The sequence below is a fragment of the Chiloscyllium plagiosum genome, chromosome 24 (genome assembly GCF_004010195.1).
Source record: "Chiloscyllium plagiosum isolate BGI_BamShark_2017 chromosome 24, ASM401019v2, whole genome shotgun sequence".
Taxonomy (NCBI): Eukaryota; Metazoa; Chordata; class Chondrichthyes; order Orectolobiformes; family Hemiscylliidae; genus Chiloscyllium; species Chiloscyllium plagiosum.
The window spans coordinates 37,972,812-37,990,855 of NC_057733.1; the positions used below are offsets into that span (position 1 = coordinate 37,972,812).

The 18,044-nt window shown below is 40.7% G+C and overlaps 1 protein-coding gene across 6 annotated transcripts in view; it reads left to right on the forward strand.

Moving 5' to 3' along the window:
- The window catches only part of LOC122562200 (transmembrane channel-like protein 7), a 62,251-nt gene that overhangs the window by 40,538 nt on the left and 3,669 nt on the right, over positions 1 to 18,044 (forward strand). For 4 of the 6 annotated variants that reach the window (XM_043714873.1, XM_043714874.1, XM_043714877.1 and 1 more), the window contains 6 exons: positions 2,544 to 2,707; positions 4,733 to 4,856; positions 8,681 to 8,778; positions 10,524 to 10,707; positions 12,708 to 12,838; positions 14,995 to 15,150. In XM_043714873.1, the coding sequence (XP_043570808.1) occupies positions 2,544 to 2,707; positions 4,733 to 4,856; positions 8,681 to 8,778; positions 10,524 to 10,707; positions 12,708 to 12,838; positions 14,995 to 15,150 (857 nt within the window). The remainder of the gene's footprint in view (positions 1 to 2,543; positions 2,708 to 4,732; positions 4,857 to 8,680; positions 8,779 to 10,523; positions 10,708 to 12,707; positions 12,839 to 14,994; positions 15,151 to 18,044) is intronic. The other 2 variants (XR_006315260.1, XM_043714878.1) reach the window with 2 other exon arrangements.

Consider the following 18,044-nt stretch of genomic DNA (forward strand, 5'->3'; position numbering starts at 1 on the left):
TTGACAGCTGTACACAAAAGACAGCAATTTTACAAGGGAGAGGAGCAGCAAAATCCCTGGTTTATTTTTTTTTTTCTTTTCTTTTTTTTATCCCCACACTACCACCTAAATGCGGTAGTGCTTATTTTATCCCCAGCACCCATGGTGTGTGTGTGCAGGGGTGAGACACAGTGAAAGACACAAAGTGCACGAATCTTTATTCAATTTCCACCACCAGGAAGATAGGAAAACACCCGGGTGGCCAGTGACAAACACTGCCCTTCACAGCAAGGGACAGTGCTGTGTGATCAAAACAGTGAAGGGGAGGGTAGGGACTAAATCAAAATAGAGTTGGAGGGAGAAATAATGCACTCCACTCCCTGCGGCGCCCACCTCTCCCTGAACAACTCCAGGGTGTTGGTGGACACCGCGTGCTCCTTCTCCAAGGACACCCGGGCTCTAACGTAACCGCGGAAGAGGGGCAGGCAGTCGATCTTGTGGCCTTATGGTTTAATTGATCATTAAAGATGTCATAATTAGTCATTTGAGAAACTCAAGGTCATCAAGAAAAGGCAGCATGGCATTGTAAAAGGGAAGTCATGGTTAATCAATTTATTGGAATTCTTTAAAGAAGTAAAATATGCCATGGAGAAATAGGAGCCTATTGACGTAATGTACGTAGATTTCCAGAATATATTTGACATGTTTGCTGCATAAAAGATTATTGCACAAAGTGAATAGATATGGGAGTAATCTGAAGCAATGAGAGAATATTGGCTGGCTGGCAGTAAACAGAGTACAGATCGTTCTGCTATAATGTGTGTTTTGTTAATGCGAATTCATTATAACGTGATTGACAAATTGGGGCACTGTTTCTAAAGTGCAAATTTTTAAAGTGTGACTTGGTTATAACGTGATCCCAGCCCCACTAGTTTAAATGGTGCTGCTATTACATGATTTTCTTATAACACGGGATTGCATGAAAATTGAACTATCGTGTTATTGCAGAACTGACAGTGTACATAAATGAGACTTTTATCAGATTGGCAGAATATGCCAAATGGGTTCGAACAGAGCTCAAGCTGTGCCCTCAAATTATTACAACTTATGTCAATATTATAGAAAAAGAAATTACATCTAGAATGTATACTGTTTAACATATATCAATAATTTTGGATGTAAATTACAGGTGGCATGGTGGCTCAGTGGTTAGCACTGCTGCCTCACAGTCCTAGGGTCCTAGGTTCAATTCTAGCCTCGGGTTTTTTGATCTGTTCTCCGTGTGGGTTTCCTCTGCGTGCTCCAGTTTCCTCCCACAGTCCAAAGATGTGCAGGCCAGGTGAGCTGGCCATGCTAAATTGTCCACAGTGTTAGGTGCATTAGTCAGAGGGGAATGGATGTGAGTCGGTTACTCTTCAGAGGGTCGGTGTGGACTGGTTGAGCTGAAGGGCCAGTTTCCACACTGTAGGGAATCTAGTTTAATAAAGGTTCTAAGTTTTTTGATTGTATCAAATTGTGAATTGGGTTACCTCTTGAGAAGAAAGGTCATAATTAAGACATCTGCAAAAATTGGCATCTGAGTGGATGAATGGTATCTGATATTTATAAAGCGGCTCATCATAGTTTCAGGGAGGTAATTAGAAACTCTTTGCTTTAAATCCATCATAGTATCTTTTTTTTCCAATTAGGATGGAGTTATTCCAGTCGCACTATTTCAATGTGTGTTAAATAATACTGCATTGTAGCACATTTGCTTTGCATACCCAGTAATACAGTAAATGCACCATTCAATTGTATTAACCACACTGTTTAGGAAAAGGTAATGCTTGTTGCAATTAAAATTACTGGGCGTTATTTAAAAAGAAAGTAAGTTACAGTGAAATTTTGAAAAGTTTATTAGTTTAGCAAATGTTTCCTGTTAAAGCAAAGTCAAACAGCATAGTGAATTTGTCAGATTTAAGTTAATTTATGAATATAACAGTCAACATAGTTCAGTTGGAAAAAGTTCAGTTTAAATATTAAATTTAGGAATTTTATAAACAACAATTAAACAATATCACAGCATATGAGAATATTATCAACCTCATGATAAACAAGAGGAATTTATTGGTCCTGAAATTCATGGGCTTGGAAAGGTTGGTACCCAGTTATAAATTTAGTGGGCCTAGAACATGTGGCATGTTTTATAAATTGTGAAATTCCGCTTGGAGGAGATGGGTGCTTCTCATGCCCACTGTCCAGGTGATGATGTGATTGCATCAGGAGAGGCAACACACCTGTCCAGCTTTACCATGACTAGCAGCTCATCAATGTAGATCTGCATGAGACAGGCCTATTTACTACATCAGTATGGCCTAGTACCAGTTTTCAGACCAACAATCGAAGATGGAGTTAGTTAAGTGCCAGTAGAGACCAACCCACTGTGTTAAAAGAATTTGGACCAGAAATTCAGAAAGAGGGGCAAAGCAGGGCAGACTAGCCTGTCTGGAAGAAAGCCTGCCCTCCAGGGTGAGGCCATGGAGCATATTGTTTCTTCTGATAACCCAGTGTATTCTTTTTTCTAGGGGAGTGAAAACAAGGAAATGTATTTTGTCATTGAATTCTTCATGGAATATCTCCCACCCATTGTCATTTCCATTAGTAATATTCTCCTGCCATTTTTATTTCGGATAATTGTCCGATATGAAGAATATCCACCAAACACTGAAATCAATTTGATATTAATCAGGTAAATCTTATTAGATGTATAATTAGACTTAGGAGCTGAGTGATGTTTTGTCTATTTCCATCTGCCACACATTAAATAGAAGGTCAACAGTCTTTTAAAATGAACTTTATTATGCTTTATATATCAATTTTTCCTTTCAGAGATTGGTATAAATTCTTTCCCCAGTGGAGAGGTAATAATTTTAGTTTAGTCGCTTTTATATTATAAAATTGTTAGCTTCTCAAAATTGGTGTTTATATTTGGCTGAGAACATCCTCCAAATTTAAAAACACCAACTTAGCTACATTGTCATCCACTGTCAGTATAAAGGGATGTTTTAACATGTGGACTGTCCCTGAAATAACTCCAGCGTGAACCTCTCAGTTGTTATTGCTTAACTGTATATGGACGTACATGGAATAGTGTAGGTTAGATGGGTTTCAGATTGGTACGACAGGCTGGCACAACACCGAGGGCCGAAGGACCTGTACTGCGCTGTAGTGTTCTATGTTCTATGTAATTTAGGGTTTACAACCACCTTCATGTAATTGGCACTTATCCAAGTGCATATCAATTCGGAATCAATTTTGAAATTAAATCACTGCTGTGTCTTGATCAATCGCATAAACAATTTATTGTGGCATTGTTGGTTAATGAAGAAGTATGGGACAAGATAATGAGGAAGTATTCCAAACATAATGACAGTCTTGATCTGTTATTCTTCAAACAATTGCCAAATGGAGAGATGGTGCCATAATGGTGATGTCACTGGAGCATTAATCTGGAGGCTATAGCTTTGGGATCAGACGTCAAAATCCCACTCTGGCAGCAGGTGGAACTTAAATTTAATTCATTAATGAAAATCTGGTGTCAGTAATGGTGAATCCGAAATTCATTTTCATAAAAACCCATCTGGTTCACAAATGTCCTTTTAGGGAAAGAAATCTGTTGACTTCAGACCCACAGCAATATGGCTGACTCTTAGTTGCCCTCTGACATGGTCAAGCAAGCACACAGCTCAAGGGCAGGTAGGGATAGGAAACAAATGCTATCTTTTATTAAAATAATTTTGAAAACAGTTTGATGGATCTTAGTCTTAACTTTTCTGCACAGATGGAATGTCCAAGGTTTGCTTCTCTTGGCTGACATAGCAGTAGATAGTGCGCTATAGCTCCTTATCTGTGTCCCAGTGTGGTGAGGAGAAAATGTTTGGAATACTTCCTCAGTACTCAATTGCTGTCTGTTCTCTGGCATTGTAGCAGTCAGAAGAGAATCGATGCCATGCACTTTTCCACCCTTACATAAATATCCACACAGTATTTTCATTCAGCATGATCTCAACACACAACCTGCCCGTGTGTAAACTGACAGCTTAGTATAGAATCTCATTCAAATCTAATGTCAGGTTCCAACATCATAAATCATTGACTTACATCACAATGCCATCCATTTTTTTTTTCAAAAAAAATTATCACAGCATTTTTATTGTTAAAACCTGAACCAATAGTGAGTGTGGAGGATCACTGATGCTACATAACCTACAAACAGAAAATTGTATTACGTAGGACCCAAATGTTCTATTTCAAAAATCTGGGCTGCGAAGAATCAAACTAGGGCCTAATCTCTGCACTTACGGTCTCATTAACAAAGGTAGGTATTACAAAATGCACCTCCTAACCTAATGACCACAATTTCAGCAGGAACACAAGAAAAGGTGGAGGCTGGTACAATGACAACATTTAAAAGACATTTGGATGGGTATATGAATAGGAAAGGTTTAGAGGGATATGGGCCAAGTGCTGACAAATGGGACTAGGTTAATTTAGGATATCTGGTCAGCATGGACAAGTTGGACTTAAGAGTCTGTTTCCATGCTGTACATCTCTATGACTCCAACACCCACTATCTTACTAGCCCAAGCTCTGTATAGATCAATAAACACAATGGAGGATGAGAAAAAAGAAAATGTATTTATGTAAAAGTAAATAATTGCTGTGATTTATAAAGTTTCTCTGTCTTTAAGTTTCTCCATTCATTTCCATTTAGAAGTGTATTCTTAAGACTAACCAATCTGAGCATGCTGGTATTCTCGCTGTGGCAACATATCACCTGCTCTGACAGTGAAAGTAAACAGGATTGTGAAGCCTGTGGTCACAGCATTCACTATCCGGTGAGTAAAAAATAGTGAGAATAAACAGTAGCTTTATAAGAGAGATCAGTGGTGGGTTATGTGTTTGATTTTGTGACATCAGAGATTGTTATAGGCAGGAAGGGAAAGTTCAGATGTACCATTCTTCATTGGATCACAACAGTAGCAAGATTGCCATAGGCACTAACCTGAGAGCGTAATCAATACCATTCATTTTTATATCACCTTATCACATCCTCGGGATGCCCCAAAGTGCTTTACCGTCTGTGAATTAATTTGAATGTGCAAGAATGTGAAACTAGTTGGCACATGGACAAGAAACAGATGGAGACCCAGTTAATCAGCTTTTTTTTCTTGTAGCACTCATCGACAGAGAACCATTGGTATGGCACAGTGAAAATTCCCTGTTGTCTTTAAATTATGCTTTGGATTGTCTACTGCACACTGGTAAAAGGAGATGTACCTGAAAGACAAAACCTCCCATTGTACAACCTAAATTGCACGTGGATGTTTCTGTGCCACTTCAGAATCAGAGAAGTGCTACGGTGCAAAAGGGGGCCATTTGACTCATTTTGCTAACACCAACTCATTAAATAAACATCATTTTGCCAAGTGCCAATTTCCTGCTTTCTTCCTGTACTTGTGGTTCTGTTCGCCGAGCTGAGAATTTCTGAGCAGACGTTTCGTCCCCTGTCTAGGTAACATCCTCAGTGCTTGGGAGCCTCCTGTGAAGCGCTTCTGTGATCTTTCCTCCAGCATTTGTAGTGGTTTGAATCTGCCGCTTCCAGTTGTCAGTTCCAGCTGTCCGCTGCAGTGGCCGGTATATAGGGTCCAGGTCAATGTGCTTATTGATTGAATCTGTGGATGAGTGGCAAGCCTCTAGGACTTCCCTGGCTGTTCTCTGTTTGGCTTGGCCGATAATAGTAGTGTTGTCCCAGTCGAACTCATGTTGCTTGTCCTCTGTGTGTGTGGATACTAAGGATTCCATGGAATTCCTAGAGGCTTGGCACTCATCCACAGATTCAATCAATAAGCACTTTGACCTGGACCCTATATACCGACCACTGCAGCGGACAGCTGGAACTGACAACTGGAAGCGGCAGATTCAAACCACTACAAATGCTGGAGGAAAGATCACAGAAGCGCTTCACAGGAGGCTCCCAAGCACTGAGGATGTCACCTAGACAGGGGACGAAACGTCTGCAACACAAATTCCCAGCTCGGCGAACAGAACCACAACAACGAGTTACAAATCTTCTCACAGACTTTCTTCCTGTACCCTTGCATATTACTTTTATCCAAATAGTCATTCAACATCCTTTTGAATGCTTCAATTAAACCTGTCTCCGCCACATTTCCAGGCATTGCATTCTATACCCTAACTACTTGTTCAGTGAAAAAGCTTTACCTCACTTCATCTTTGCTTCTTTTGCAGATCACTTTAAATCTATGCCTTCTTCTTCTTCTTCCTTTTCTGAGCAGGAACACTTTCTCCTTATTTATTCTATTCACCCTGTTCACGATTTTGAAAGCCTATATCAGATTTTCACTTCATCTACTTCTTTCCAATGAGAATGGCCCCAATCTTTTCAATCTATGGTCAGTACATTTGCAGATGACACCAAAATTGGAGGTGTAGTGGACAGCAAAGAAGGTTACTTCAGATTACAACAGGATCTTGATCAGATGGGCCAATTTGCTCAGGCGTGGCAGATGGAGTTTAATTTAGACAAATGTGAGGTGCTGCATTTTGGGAAAGCAAATCTTAATGGTAAGGTCCTATGGAGTGTTGCTGAACAAAGGGACCTTGGAGGGCAGGTTCATAGCTCCTTGAAAGTAGAGTCGCAGGTAGATAGGATAGTGAAGAAGGCGTTTGGTATGCTTGCCTTTATTGGTTAGAGTATTGAGTACAGGAGTTGGGAGATCATGTTGTGGCTGTACCGGACATTGGTTAGGCCACTTTTGGAATATTGTGTGCAGTTCTGGTCTCCTTCCTATCGGAAGAATGTTGTAACAGTTGAAAGGGTTCAGAAAAGATTTACAAGGATGTTGCCAGGGTTGGAGGATTTGAGCTGTAGGGAGAGTTTGAATAGGCTAGGGCTGTTTTCTCTGGAGTGTCGGAGGCTGAGGGGTGACCTTATAGAGGTTTATAAAATCAGGAGGGGCATGGTTAAGATAAATAGACAAAGTGTTTTCCCTGGAGTGGGGGAGTCTAGAACTAAAGGGTGAGAGGAGAAAGATATAAAGAGATTCAAAGTTTGTGAGAAGATTTGTAGCTCGGGTGCTCGTTGTTGTGGTTCTGTTCGCTGAGCTGGGAATTTGTGTTGCAGACGTTTCGTCCCCTGTCTAGGTGACATCCTCAGTGCTTGGGAGCCTCCTGTGAAGCACTTCTGTGATCTTTCCTCCGGCATTTGTAATTGTTTGAATCTGCCGCTTCCGGTTGTCAGTTCCAGCTGTCCATTGCAGTGGTCGGTATATTAGGTCCAGGTCGATGGGCTTATTGATTGAATCTGTGGATGAGTGCCATGCCTCTAGGAATTCCCTGGCTGTTCTCTGTTAAACACCCAGACGGGGGACGAAACGTCTGCAACACAAATTCCCAGCTCGGCGAACAGAACCACAACAATATAAAAGAGAATAGCGCATGCATGGAATGAACTGCCAGAGGAAGTAGTGGAGGCTAGTACAATTGCAACATTTAAAAGGCATTTGGATGGGTATCTGAATCGGAAGGGTTTGGAGGGATATGGGCCGGTGCTGGCAGGCGGGACTAGATCGGGTTGGGATATCTGGTCAGCATGGACAAGTTGGACTGAAGAGTCTGTTTCCGTGCTGTACATCTCTATGACTCTATGTTCAAATCCTTACTATAATGTAGTACTTAGAATTGTGTATTATACTTCTGCTGAGTTCTAACAACTTTTATACAAGTTCAACACCACCTCTTTGTTCTTGGACTCTATGTCTTTTAATAAAGCCAAGATTACTATGCTTTACTCTCTGCTTACTCTACCTGTCCATCCACCTTTAATGATCTTTGCATATACACACTCAGGTCCATCTGCTCCTCTACCTCCCGTAAAATTATACCCTCTGTTTTATGACGTCTTTCAATGTTCTTCCTACCCAAAATACTAAATCATCTCTCTGCGTTGTAACTTATCTGCCACCTGTGTACCCAGTCTATCAATTTGTCTCTATCCTTCTGGACTTCTACACTGTCCTCCTTACAGTTTACAATTCTTCAAAGTTTTGTGTCACCTGCAAACCTGAAATTACTCCCTGCACACTGAGACCTAGATCATTAATATATATCAGGGAAAGTAGGGGTTTCAATACCCTTGGGGTCCCTTCACTACAAATCCTCCTCCAGCCTGAAAAATATCGATTTATTCTTGCAGTCTGCTTCCATCCCGAAGCCAATTTTTTATCCAGCTTGCTACTGACCCTTTTGTTCCTTGACTGAGAACTTTCCTCCCAAGTCCATTATGTGACATTGTATGGAAAACCTTTGGGAAGTCCTTTTCGAACCATTCTGTTATCGCTTCAAAAAAAAATCCATTTAGTTTGTTAAATATGTTTGAACCCCTTAGTCAGTCTTCTAAAGTAGATCTATATGTACAAATGCTACCAAATTTATAAACTGGCAGTTGGTGTAATTTTGGATGATTTGTTAGAAAGAAGGTAAATAAATAATTACAACAAAGACAGTGAAAGTAAAAATATCTTGAAGGCAATTGTTTCTGACCAATCTATTTATATTGCAGAATACATACATTTCTCAAAGAACCAATCAGACTTGCTGTTTGTGTGTTTGCTGATATTATTTCTGTTTCATCCCCCAGTGTTGGGAGACAAAGATTGGACAGGAAATGTACAAGCTAATGCTGTTTGACTTTCTGTCTTGCATTGCTGTCACCTTTTGTGTGGAACTTCCAAGAAAGTAAGCAATTTAGAAGATATTTCCATGTCCAATAGAGCTGAGGAGTTAAGTGTGACATGTGTGTGTAGTGCTGGAAAAGCACAGCAGGTCAGGCAGCATCGAGGAGCAGGAGAATTGACGTTTCAGACGTAAGCCTTTCATCAGGAAAGCCCTGATGAAGGGCTTATGCCCAAAATGTCAATTCTCCTGCTCCTCAGATGCTGCCTGACCTGCTGTGCTTTTCCAGCGCCATACTCTCGACTCTGAGCTCCAGCATCTGCAGTCCTCACTTTCTCCTATTAAATGTGACGTGACAGATATCTTAAATTAAGTGAAGAATTATGATAGAATAAAAAGTAATAAATTACTTCTGCTGATGTATAGTGATATTCCTGCATAAATTTAAAATTCACGTGAAAAAAGTAAAATGAGGTTAGAAAACACTTTTTTTGTAGGGAATGGTTAGATTATGGAAAACTATGCTCCTAAAAGCTGTTGAGTAGAAATAATAACTATTCTAAATGGAATTGTTTTTATATTTAAAAGAATATTAAGTGGGTAGCTAGCAGAAGAGATACTGCAAATCTGATGAGCTGAATGACTTCTATGTACACTGTAACATCTGTCAATGCCATAATATAAAGCAGCATAACTCCCAAGTCTCCATGAACTGCAGCAGTTCAAGGTGTTAGCTCACCACTATCACTTTCTCAAGGACAACCAGGGATGGACAATATCTGTTGGCCCAGCCAGTAATGCCCACATCTATTGAGTGAATTTTTAAAAATGGGATGGATGACACATTATTTTTAAATTTAGAACTTATTTCACTTGCACATCAAGATGCCTGTCTCCTCAGTTCAAATAAATGTGTTTCTGTTTAAAAAAATTGAAAAAACTGTAAATCAGAAACAAAAACAGAAGTTGCTGGAAAAGCTCAGCAAGTGTGGCAGCATCTGTGTAGAGAAATCAAAGTTAATGTTTCAGGTCCAGAATTGATGGTAGCTAGGAAACTGGCGTTTTTTTATATGCAGATGATAGAGTGGAGAGGAGGGGGGTAAGGAGTAAACAACAGGTATGGATAGAGCCCAATGAGAGAGGAGAACAATTGGACATACAAAGGAGTTGATAACAGTCTGGCTGGGAGGGTGAATAGTTGTTAATGAAGACTGTTAGTGGCTAACGATGGTTAGTGTGTGGTGGCAGACTGTGATAACAAGGACTGGTGTGTGTGGTAGAGGGCTAGGACATGTGGATTTTGGACCCTGAAATTATTGAACTTGATATTGAGTCTGGAGGGCTGCAGGGTCCCCAGTGGAACCTACCACACACACACCAGACTATCACATAGTCTGTCATTGTTAGCCACTAACAATCTCCATTAACAGTATTCATACTCCCAGCCAGCTCATTATCGACACCTTTGTCTGTCCAACTGTTTTTCTTTATCTTTGGGCTCTATCCCCACTTAACGTTTACTCCTTATTCCCCCCGCCCCCTCCCCCCCCCCCAACACCCTATCTTCTTTCCATAAACCAACATTTTCTAGCTACCATCAGTTCTGAGGAAGGGTCACTGGACCGGAAGCGTTAACTTCGATTTCTCTTTACAGATGCTACAAAACTTGTTTCTATGTTTTATTCCATTAACTATTATTGTATGTGAGCTCTGTATGTCTACCTGCCTGTACCTGAAAACATTGGGTAATATTTCTTCACAATGATGCGAGGGAACGAAGCTACCAAAACTTCTTTTCTATTGTTTAGATTCATCGTTGAGCATGCTCCGTTTGAGATAACTAAAATGTTGAAGAAGCAGCAATTTCTGATTCCAGAGAATGTTTTGGATATCGTTGATGGACAAACTATCGTCTGGATTGGAATGTTTTACTCTCCATTACTGCCACTTCTCAACATCGTCAAGTATTTCATCATCTTCTATGTGAAAAAGGTAGACTTGAGAAAAATAAGGAAGTCTGTAGTTATAATGGTTTTATTTAATGATAATCAATCGGTAATAGCCTGTGTTGGAGATGAAGATAACCTCCTGGCTGTTAAACTGATCCTTTGGAAATTGTAATGAATGAAAATGTGTTAGAAAAATCTTTGGTTACAACACATGTAAAGAACCTACACATATCAGCAGGTTAATTTTGATAACCATGTTTATCACAGAACCTAAATTATTAATTTCAAATCAGACTCCACATGGAACTGGTGGGTGCTGGGACTGTGTCTGTGAAGGCCTCAGGAAAAGGTAGCAGTAGAGACTAAGTAATAAGGACAGGACTATCTAACCCCTGAGGGGGAAACAAAATAATTGACTGCAGATTAGCACAGGAGAATGTTGACCCATTGACTGTTTTTGTGTATACCCTAAACCTATGGATAAACTGGATTTGGTGTATGATTGTTATTCCCACTGCAAGAGACAAATTTGATGTTTAAATCATTGCCAGTCAGAGCATATTGCTTTGTTCCCTCCATGGCAACCTCTTACGCGCAATTCTTGTAGACAGGAAAACACGGATGTGTTTCTCTAAACAACGTCAATGTTCAGAAGACTCACCACAAAGTGACTCGTCACTTCACCCAGCCCTTCATCTTACACTCCAAGGGTATGAGCTGAAATATCACCACCACTTTTCCCAAGTTCCCTGCCATTCAGTAAATCATTCAAATCCTGTCCGCGGAGCTGAAATGACAGTCCAACACATTGCATCATCCAACTCTTCTGTTAATGATTTGCATTGATAGGGAAACAAAATAAGAAGTTAGGCCGCTTTTGGAATACTGCATCCAATTCTGGTCTGCCTGCCACAGGAAAGATATTGTTAAATGTGAAAGCACCCAGAAAAGATTTACAAGGATGTTGCCGGGATTGGACATTTTGAGCAAAAGGGAGAGGCTGAATAGCCTGGGGCAGTTTTCCCTGGAGTGTCAGAGATTGAGGGGTGATCTTCTAGAGGCATGCAAGATCGTGAGGGGCATGGCTAGGGTGAATTGCCAAGTCATTTTCCAAAGGTTGGGGAGTGCAAAACTAGACAGCACAGGTTCAAGATGAGGGAGCAAAGATTTAAAAGGGACCTAAGGAGCAATTTTCTTTTATGCAGTGGGTGGTGTGTGTAAGGAATGAGCTGCCAGTGGGAAATGGTGGAGACTGGGTATAAATAGGCAAAGTCTTTTCTCTGGGGTGGGGGAGTCCAGAACTGGAAGGCATAGGTTTAGGGTAAGAGGGGAAAGATATGAAAGAGACCGAAGGGGCAACTTTTTCATGCATGGGATGGTACATGTATGGAATCAGCTGCCAGAGGAAGTGGTGGAACCTGGTACAATTGCAACATTTAAAAGGCATCTAGATGAGTACATGAATAGGAAGTGTTTGGAGGGATATGAGCTGGGTACTGGCAGGTGGGACTAGATTGGGTTAGGATATCTGGTTGGCATGGACGAATTGGATGGAAGGGTCTGTTTCCATACTGTACACCTCTATGACTCTGTATGAATAGGACCGGTTTAGAGTGATATGGGCCAAATGCTGGCAAATGGGACTAGGTTAAGTTCAGCTATCTGGTTGGCTTGGGCAAGTTGGGCTGAAAGGTCTGTTTCCATGCTGTACAACTCCATGATTCTAAGAAACAAAATTGCATTTCTACAGTGTCTTTCATAACCTCAGGTTGTCCCAGAAGTCTTTGCAACAAGTTGAAGTATTTTTTGAAGTGTAGTTAATGTTGTAATGTAGGAAAAAGATTGGAGCCAACCTGTGTGCGAAACTAATACAAGCAGCAAAAAAAAAGCCAGAAAATGTAAGATAATCAAAATGCAGTTGTATTTTACATAAATACACGTGTTATTTATTTTTTGCTCACTTCATCTGCCATGTGAAGAAAATCAGCCAGCGAATTATCAGCCAGTGCTTGGGTCCAATGAGTACTTTTTTTAAATTTACAGCATTCTTTGTACAACTACTGTCGTCCTGGCAAAAGACTGTTCCGAGCCTCCAGCTCTAAGATTTTCTTTCAGTTGGTATTGCTGTTTGGACTGGCTACAGCAATTGTTCCCGTCAGTGTCAATATAGCTACGTAAGTATCTCTGGGAAAGTGGGAAAAGTTTACACATCTCTTTTATTGCTTCTGGTCGAAGGAATCAGCCAAGGAGGGACCTGGGGAAAGTAATTGTTCTGTTGTGAGAACTGATATCACCTCAATAGAGTAAATGGATTCACTATGTGCCTTAATGTCTTTAATAGGTTCAATTATTGTGAAAGGCTTTAATTTTAGAATATCTCTTGGCGCAAAGAGGGAGAAAGTGAGGACTGCAGATGCTGGAGATCAGAGTCAAAGGACAGCCAGTCAGACAGTATCCAAGGAGCAGGAGAGTCGATGTTTCGAGCATAAGCTCTTTATCATTCCTGTGCTTTTCCAGCATGACACTTCTTGCCTTGGCGCAGTAATGCAAAGCTGTTTTCAGGCCTGGGGTTGGACTAATGAGAATGTTTTCTGCAACATAGCCAAAATGTGAGATTACATCCCTGGGCACAGACAATCGATTCACAGAGTCATATAGCATAGAAACAGGCCCTTTGGTCCAACAAGTCTGTGCCAAACATAATCCCAAACTAAACTAGGCCACCTGCCTGCCTGGCCCATATCCCTCCAAACATTTCCTATGCATATACTTATCCAAATGTCTTTTACACATTGTAACTGTGCCCACATCCACCACTTCCTTAGAAAGTTCATTCCACATGTGGACTACAATCTGTGTAAAAATTTGCCCCTCATGTCTTTTTTAAATCTCTCTCCTCTTACCTTAAAACTGTTCCCTCTAGCCTTGAAATCCCCCATTTTAGGGGGGAAAAAACAACTACCATTAACTCTATCTATACCCCTCATTATTTTATGAACTCCTATAAGGTCGCCTCTCAACTCCTAAACTCCAGCACAAAAAGTCCCAGCTTACCCAACCTTTCTTGACAACTCAAACCTTCCATAACCGGCAACATCCTGGTAAATCTCTTCTGAATCCTCGCCAGCTTAATAATATTCTTTCTGTAACTGGGTGACCAGAACTGGACATTGTTCTTCAGAAGAGGCTTAGAAATGAGTTAGAACCACAGAACCACAGAAATGATACAGTACCGAAGGGAGCCATTTGGCCTATCTTGTCCAAACTGACCCAAGGACACTCAACTGCCCTTCCCAATCCCATCGTCCTGCACATAGCCCGTAGTCCTGCAGCTTACAGCATTGAAGGTACTTTTAAAAAGAGTTTAGGGTCTCTGCCTCCACCACCAACTCAGGCACAAATTCCAGCCACCCACCACCCTCTGCGTAAAAAAAGCTTTTCCTCACATCTCCTCTAATCCATCTGCCACTTCACTTGAATCTATAACCCCTGGTTTTTGAACTCTCTGCCAAGGGAAACAGGCTCCTCCTGTCTACAGTATCCCTATCCCTCACAATTTTGTATACTTCAATCATGTCACCCCTCAGCCTTCTCTGTACCAAGGGAAACAACCCCAACCTCTCCAAAGTCTCCTCAGAGCTATAACTCTCCAGCCCTGGCAATATTCTAATAAATCTTCTCTGCACCCTCTCCACTGCAATTCCTTCCTTCCTGTAATGTGGTGACCAGAACTGCAAACTATACTTCAACCCAAGTGCAAAAATGACCTGCTAAACAGATTGGCTGTCTCCCAGCTTGCCAGCTTCAGTGTTGCTGTAGAACAAAACATCTCCTTGACCGAGTGCCAGTTTTAAACTGTTGTTGGGAAAGATAAAAAAAAAATCAGTAGGCATTTGTGGGCAACTTCCTTCGAAGTAAGCACTCGGTTTTAGTGCTGCCTGCAAAATCCAGGCTGTTGATCCAAAAGTTTGGTAAGTGACCCACATCTCACAGTAAATAAACAAATTTGTCAACTTTAACCCTGACAATCACCCCTTTACCACACCCTTGTTTTTCTGTCACTTGAGACAATTGCTCTTACGTGGCCATTAATCCTCCTTCTCTTTTGCATCATCTGAGTGACCTACCATCATGTACGAACCCAAAACCTGTATCAGGAGGCTTTTCAGCAATGAATCATATTCAAGGGTTAAGGCTTAATGCTAGTTTTATGAACCTCCACAATTTGTTGCTGCTGTTCTCATATTTGCTACTGCTCTTGATGGCAGTTGTACAAATATAGGCGCCGGTTTATAAAAAAAGCTCAATGTAACTGTTGATTACTCCTCAGGGTCCATCCATCCATGTCCTGTGGTCCATTTCGACACTATGAATCAGCTTGGCTCATTATTCCTGCAACAGTATCAACGTTTCCGTCAGAAGTGCAGAGATTTTTGAAGTACACTATATCAGAGCCCTTTATCCTATTAGTGATCACCATTTTATGGTAAGAATTGCATTGCATTACAATAGGAGAATTTATGATGAAGAAACAAGATTGTAATTTTATTTTTGAAACCATAAATAGAAAAGTGAGCGGCCGGGTGGAGATTTGTGAAACTAAAACACACTCCTGCTTTTTGATGGCACAGTACAATTCTTCTTCAGGCAACATATGATATCATTTAATAATTTTAATTAAATCTTAACATATATTCTTACATTTGCATATGCTTAATAAGACAACAAACTGCCAGGTTTATTTTGATAAACAGAGTAGAGGTTCACCCTTGAAGGGTAAGGATATCAGCAACTATCCACTACACTAATAATTATTTGTTTCTTAAGAAACACAATGGAAAAATAGCTAGAATTCCTGTTCCACTTCCTCCTAATCCTTCCAATAACTGGGATAACCATCACACTGACAAATCAAGTACAGTACTTTAGGCTGAAGTATGAATTATTTTTTAGTGTTAAACTACAAATTTAGTTGGAGCTAAATATATCACAACATGATAATATTGCATTCAGCCTAAATAATCTTCCCAAAGAAGCAAAATACTTTGCAACTGTCCAGAGTTAATTTTCACAACTCATGCATTGATTTTTTTTGTCAATTTAAACAAGTTTATTTTAGTTGCATGAAATTCTGCCTTAAGTCATGATATAATTCCAGTTCAGCTACAAAAGCAGAAGACTGAATAAAAAGCTGTAATTATATACTGCAGTTGATCTGGGCAGTTTCTATTATTTCACATCACAGATAGACCTGTTATATTGGCTATGAGGAAATTTCCAGATCCTGTCTCAACAGCTTGATGATCAGAATCTTTATCACAGTGATCTGATATACGGTTAACAGGTTCAGACTTGAGACTGCACTGAATCTTCATCTGGAATGACATTCCTTTTGAGAGAATAAATTCACAATGTCTTTTCCAGCAACTAGGAGAAAGTGAGGACTGCAGATGCTGGAGAATCAGAGTCGAAAAGTGTGGTACTGGAAAAGCGCAGCAGGTCAGGCTGCAACCGATGAACAGGACAGTCGATGCTTTGGGCATTCCAGATGAAAGGCTTATGCCTGAAACATTCACTCTCCTGCTCCTCGGATGTTGCCTGACCTGCTGTGCTTTTCCAGTGCCACCCTTTTCAACTCCAATTGTCTTTTTCAGTCCTATGTACTTGTAATAATGATCAGCAAAACAAAAGTCCATCAGAGACTTCAATCTTTGCTCCAAATTAAAAATTGCAGTGCCTTGCAATGATATCCTATGCAATTCAAAAAGACATAGTTCATACCATGCTTCAGCTGAAACTCTGTTTGTACATTCTCATCTCTAAGTTAAAGTTGTAGCTTTATGTGCTACTATGGAACATAAGCAGAAAAAATCTTGTCTGAAACTGTAGGGCAGCCCAAAGGAGGTGCTACACTCTAAAGTTCTCTATTTTCAGATGAGATATTAAACTGGAGGCCCATTTACCCCTTCATAGGTATAAAAGATTCCATGGAACTATTTTGAAGAACAGCAAAGTAGTTATCTTCAGTTTATTCTTCAACTAATGTCGCCGAAAACAGATCAGCTCAGTATCACTTTGCTGTCCATGGGAGTTTGCTGTTAGCAAATAAATTGCCATGTTTCTTCCATTACAACAACAATGAGACTTCAAAAGTAGCAAAATATTCTGGCATGTTTTGTGGTTGCGCATAGCTCTAAACAAATACAAATCTTTATTTCTTTATGATGTAGGATCGAACACGTATCTGTCAGATTCCCACACAATGCTTTATTAGAATGAGGTGATGCAGTGAAATTATGTAATCCCTTTTTATTAAAAACTGGAATGTAAATCCAAGCAGGCTTACAGGAACACAGGTTTGCCATTCAGGCCACTGAACATGTTCCACCATTCAGTGAGATCATGGCTGCTCCATATCCCAGCTCATTTACCTGTCCTGTTGTTACTCAATGACCAAGAAAAAGAAAATTGAGATCAGATGTGCATTTGTTAATTGAGTTGGTGTATCTACTTTCTGTGGCTAGAGCTATAAATTTCTGTCACCTTTCATGGAATCATGAAGTCACTGAGTTATATAGTACAGAAATAGACCCCTTGATCCAATTTCTCCCTGTCGACCAGACATCCCAAACTGATCTAGTCCCATTTGCCAGCATTTATCCCATATCCCTCTAGACCGCTCATTCGTGTACTCATCCAGATGTCTTTTAAATGATGTAATTGTAGGCACCTCCACCACTTCCTTTGGAAGCTTGTTCCATACATGCACCATCTTTGTGGGCGGCACGGTGGCACAGTGGTTAGCACTGCTGCCTCACAGCGCTAGAGTTCAATTCCCAACTCAGGCGACTGACTGTGTGGAGTTTGCACGTTCTCCCCATGTCTGCGTGGGTTTCCTCCGGGTGCTCCGGTTTCCTTCCACAGTCCAAAGATGTGCAGGCCAGGTGAATTGGCCATGCTAAATTGCCCGTAGTGTCAGGTAAGGGTTAATGTAGGGGTAGGGGTGGGTTGCGCTTCGGCGGGGCGGTGTGGACTTGTTGGGCCGTAGGGCCTGTTTCCACACTGTAAGTAATCTAATCTAATCTTGTCCTTCATTGCTAAAGGGATGGATTTTAAAAATAGGGAGGTTATGCTGTAGCTGTTTAGGGTGCTGGTGAGGCCACATCTGGAGTATTGTGTGCAGTTATGGTCTCCTTACTTGAGAAAGGATGTACTGGCACTGGACGGGGTGCAAATGAAGTTCACTAGGTTGATTCTGGAATTGAGAAGGTTGGCTAATGAGGAGAGACTGAGTAGACTGGAACTAAACTCATTGGAATTGAGAAGAATGAGAGGGAATCCTATAGAAACATAAAATCATGAAGAGAATAGATAGGATAG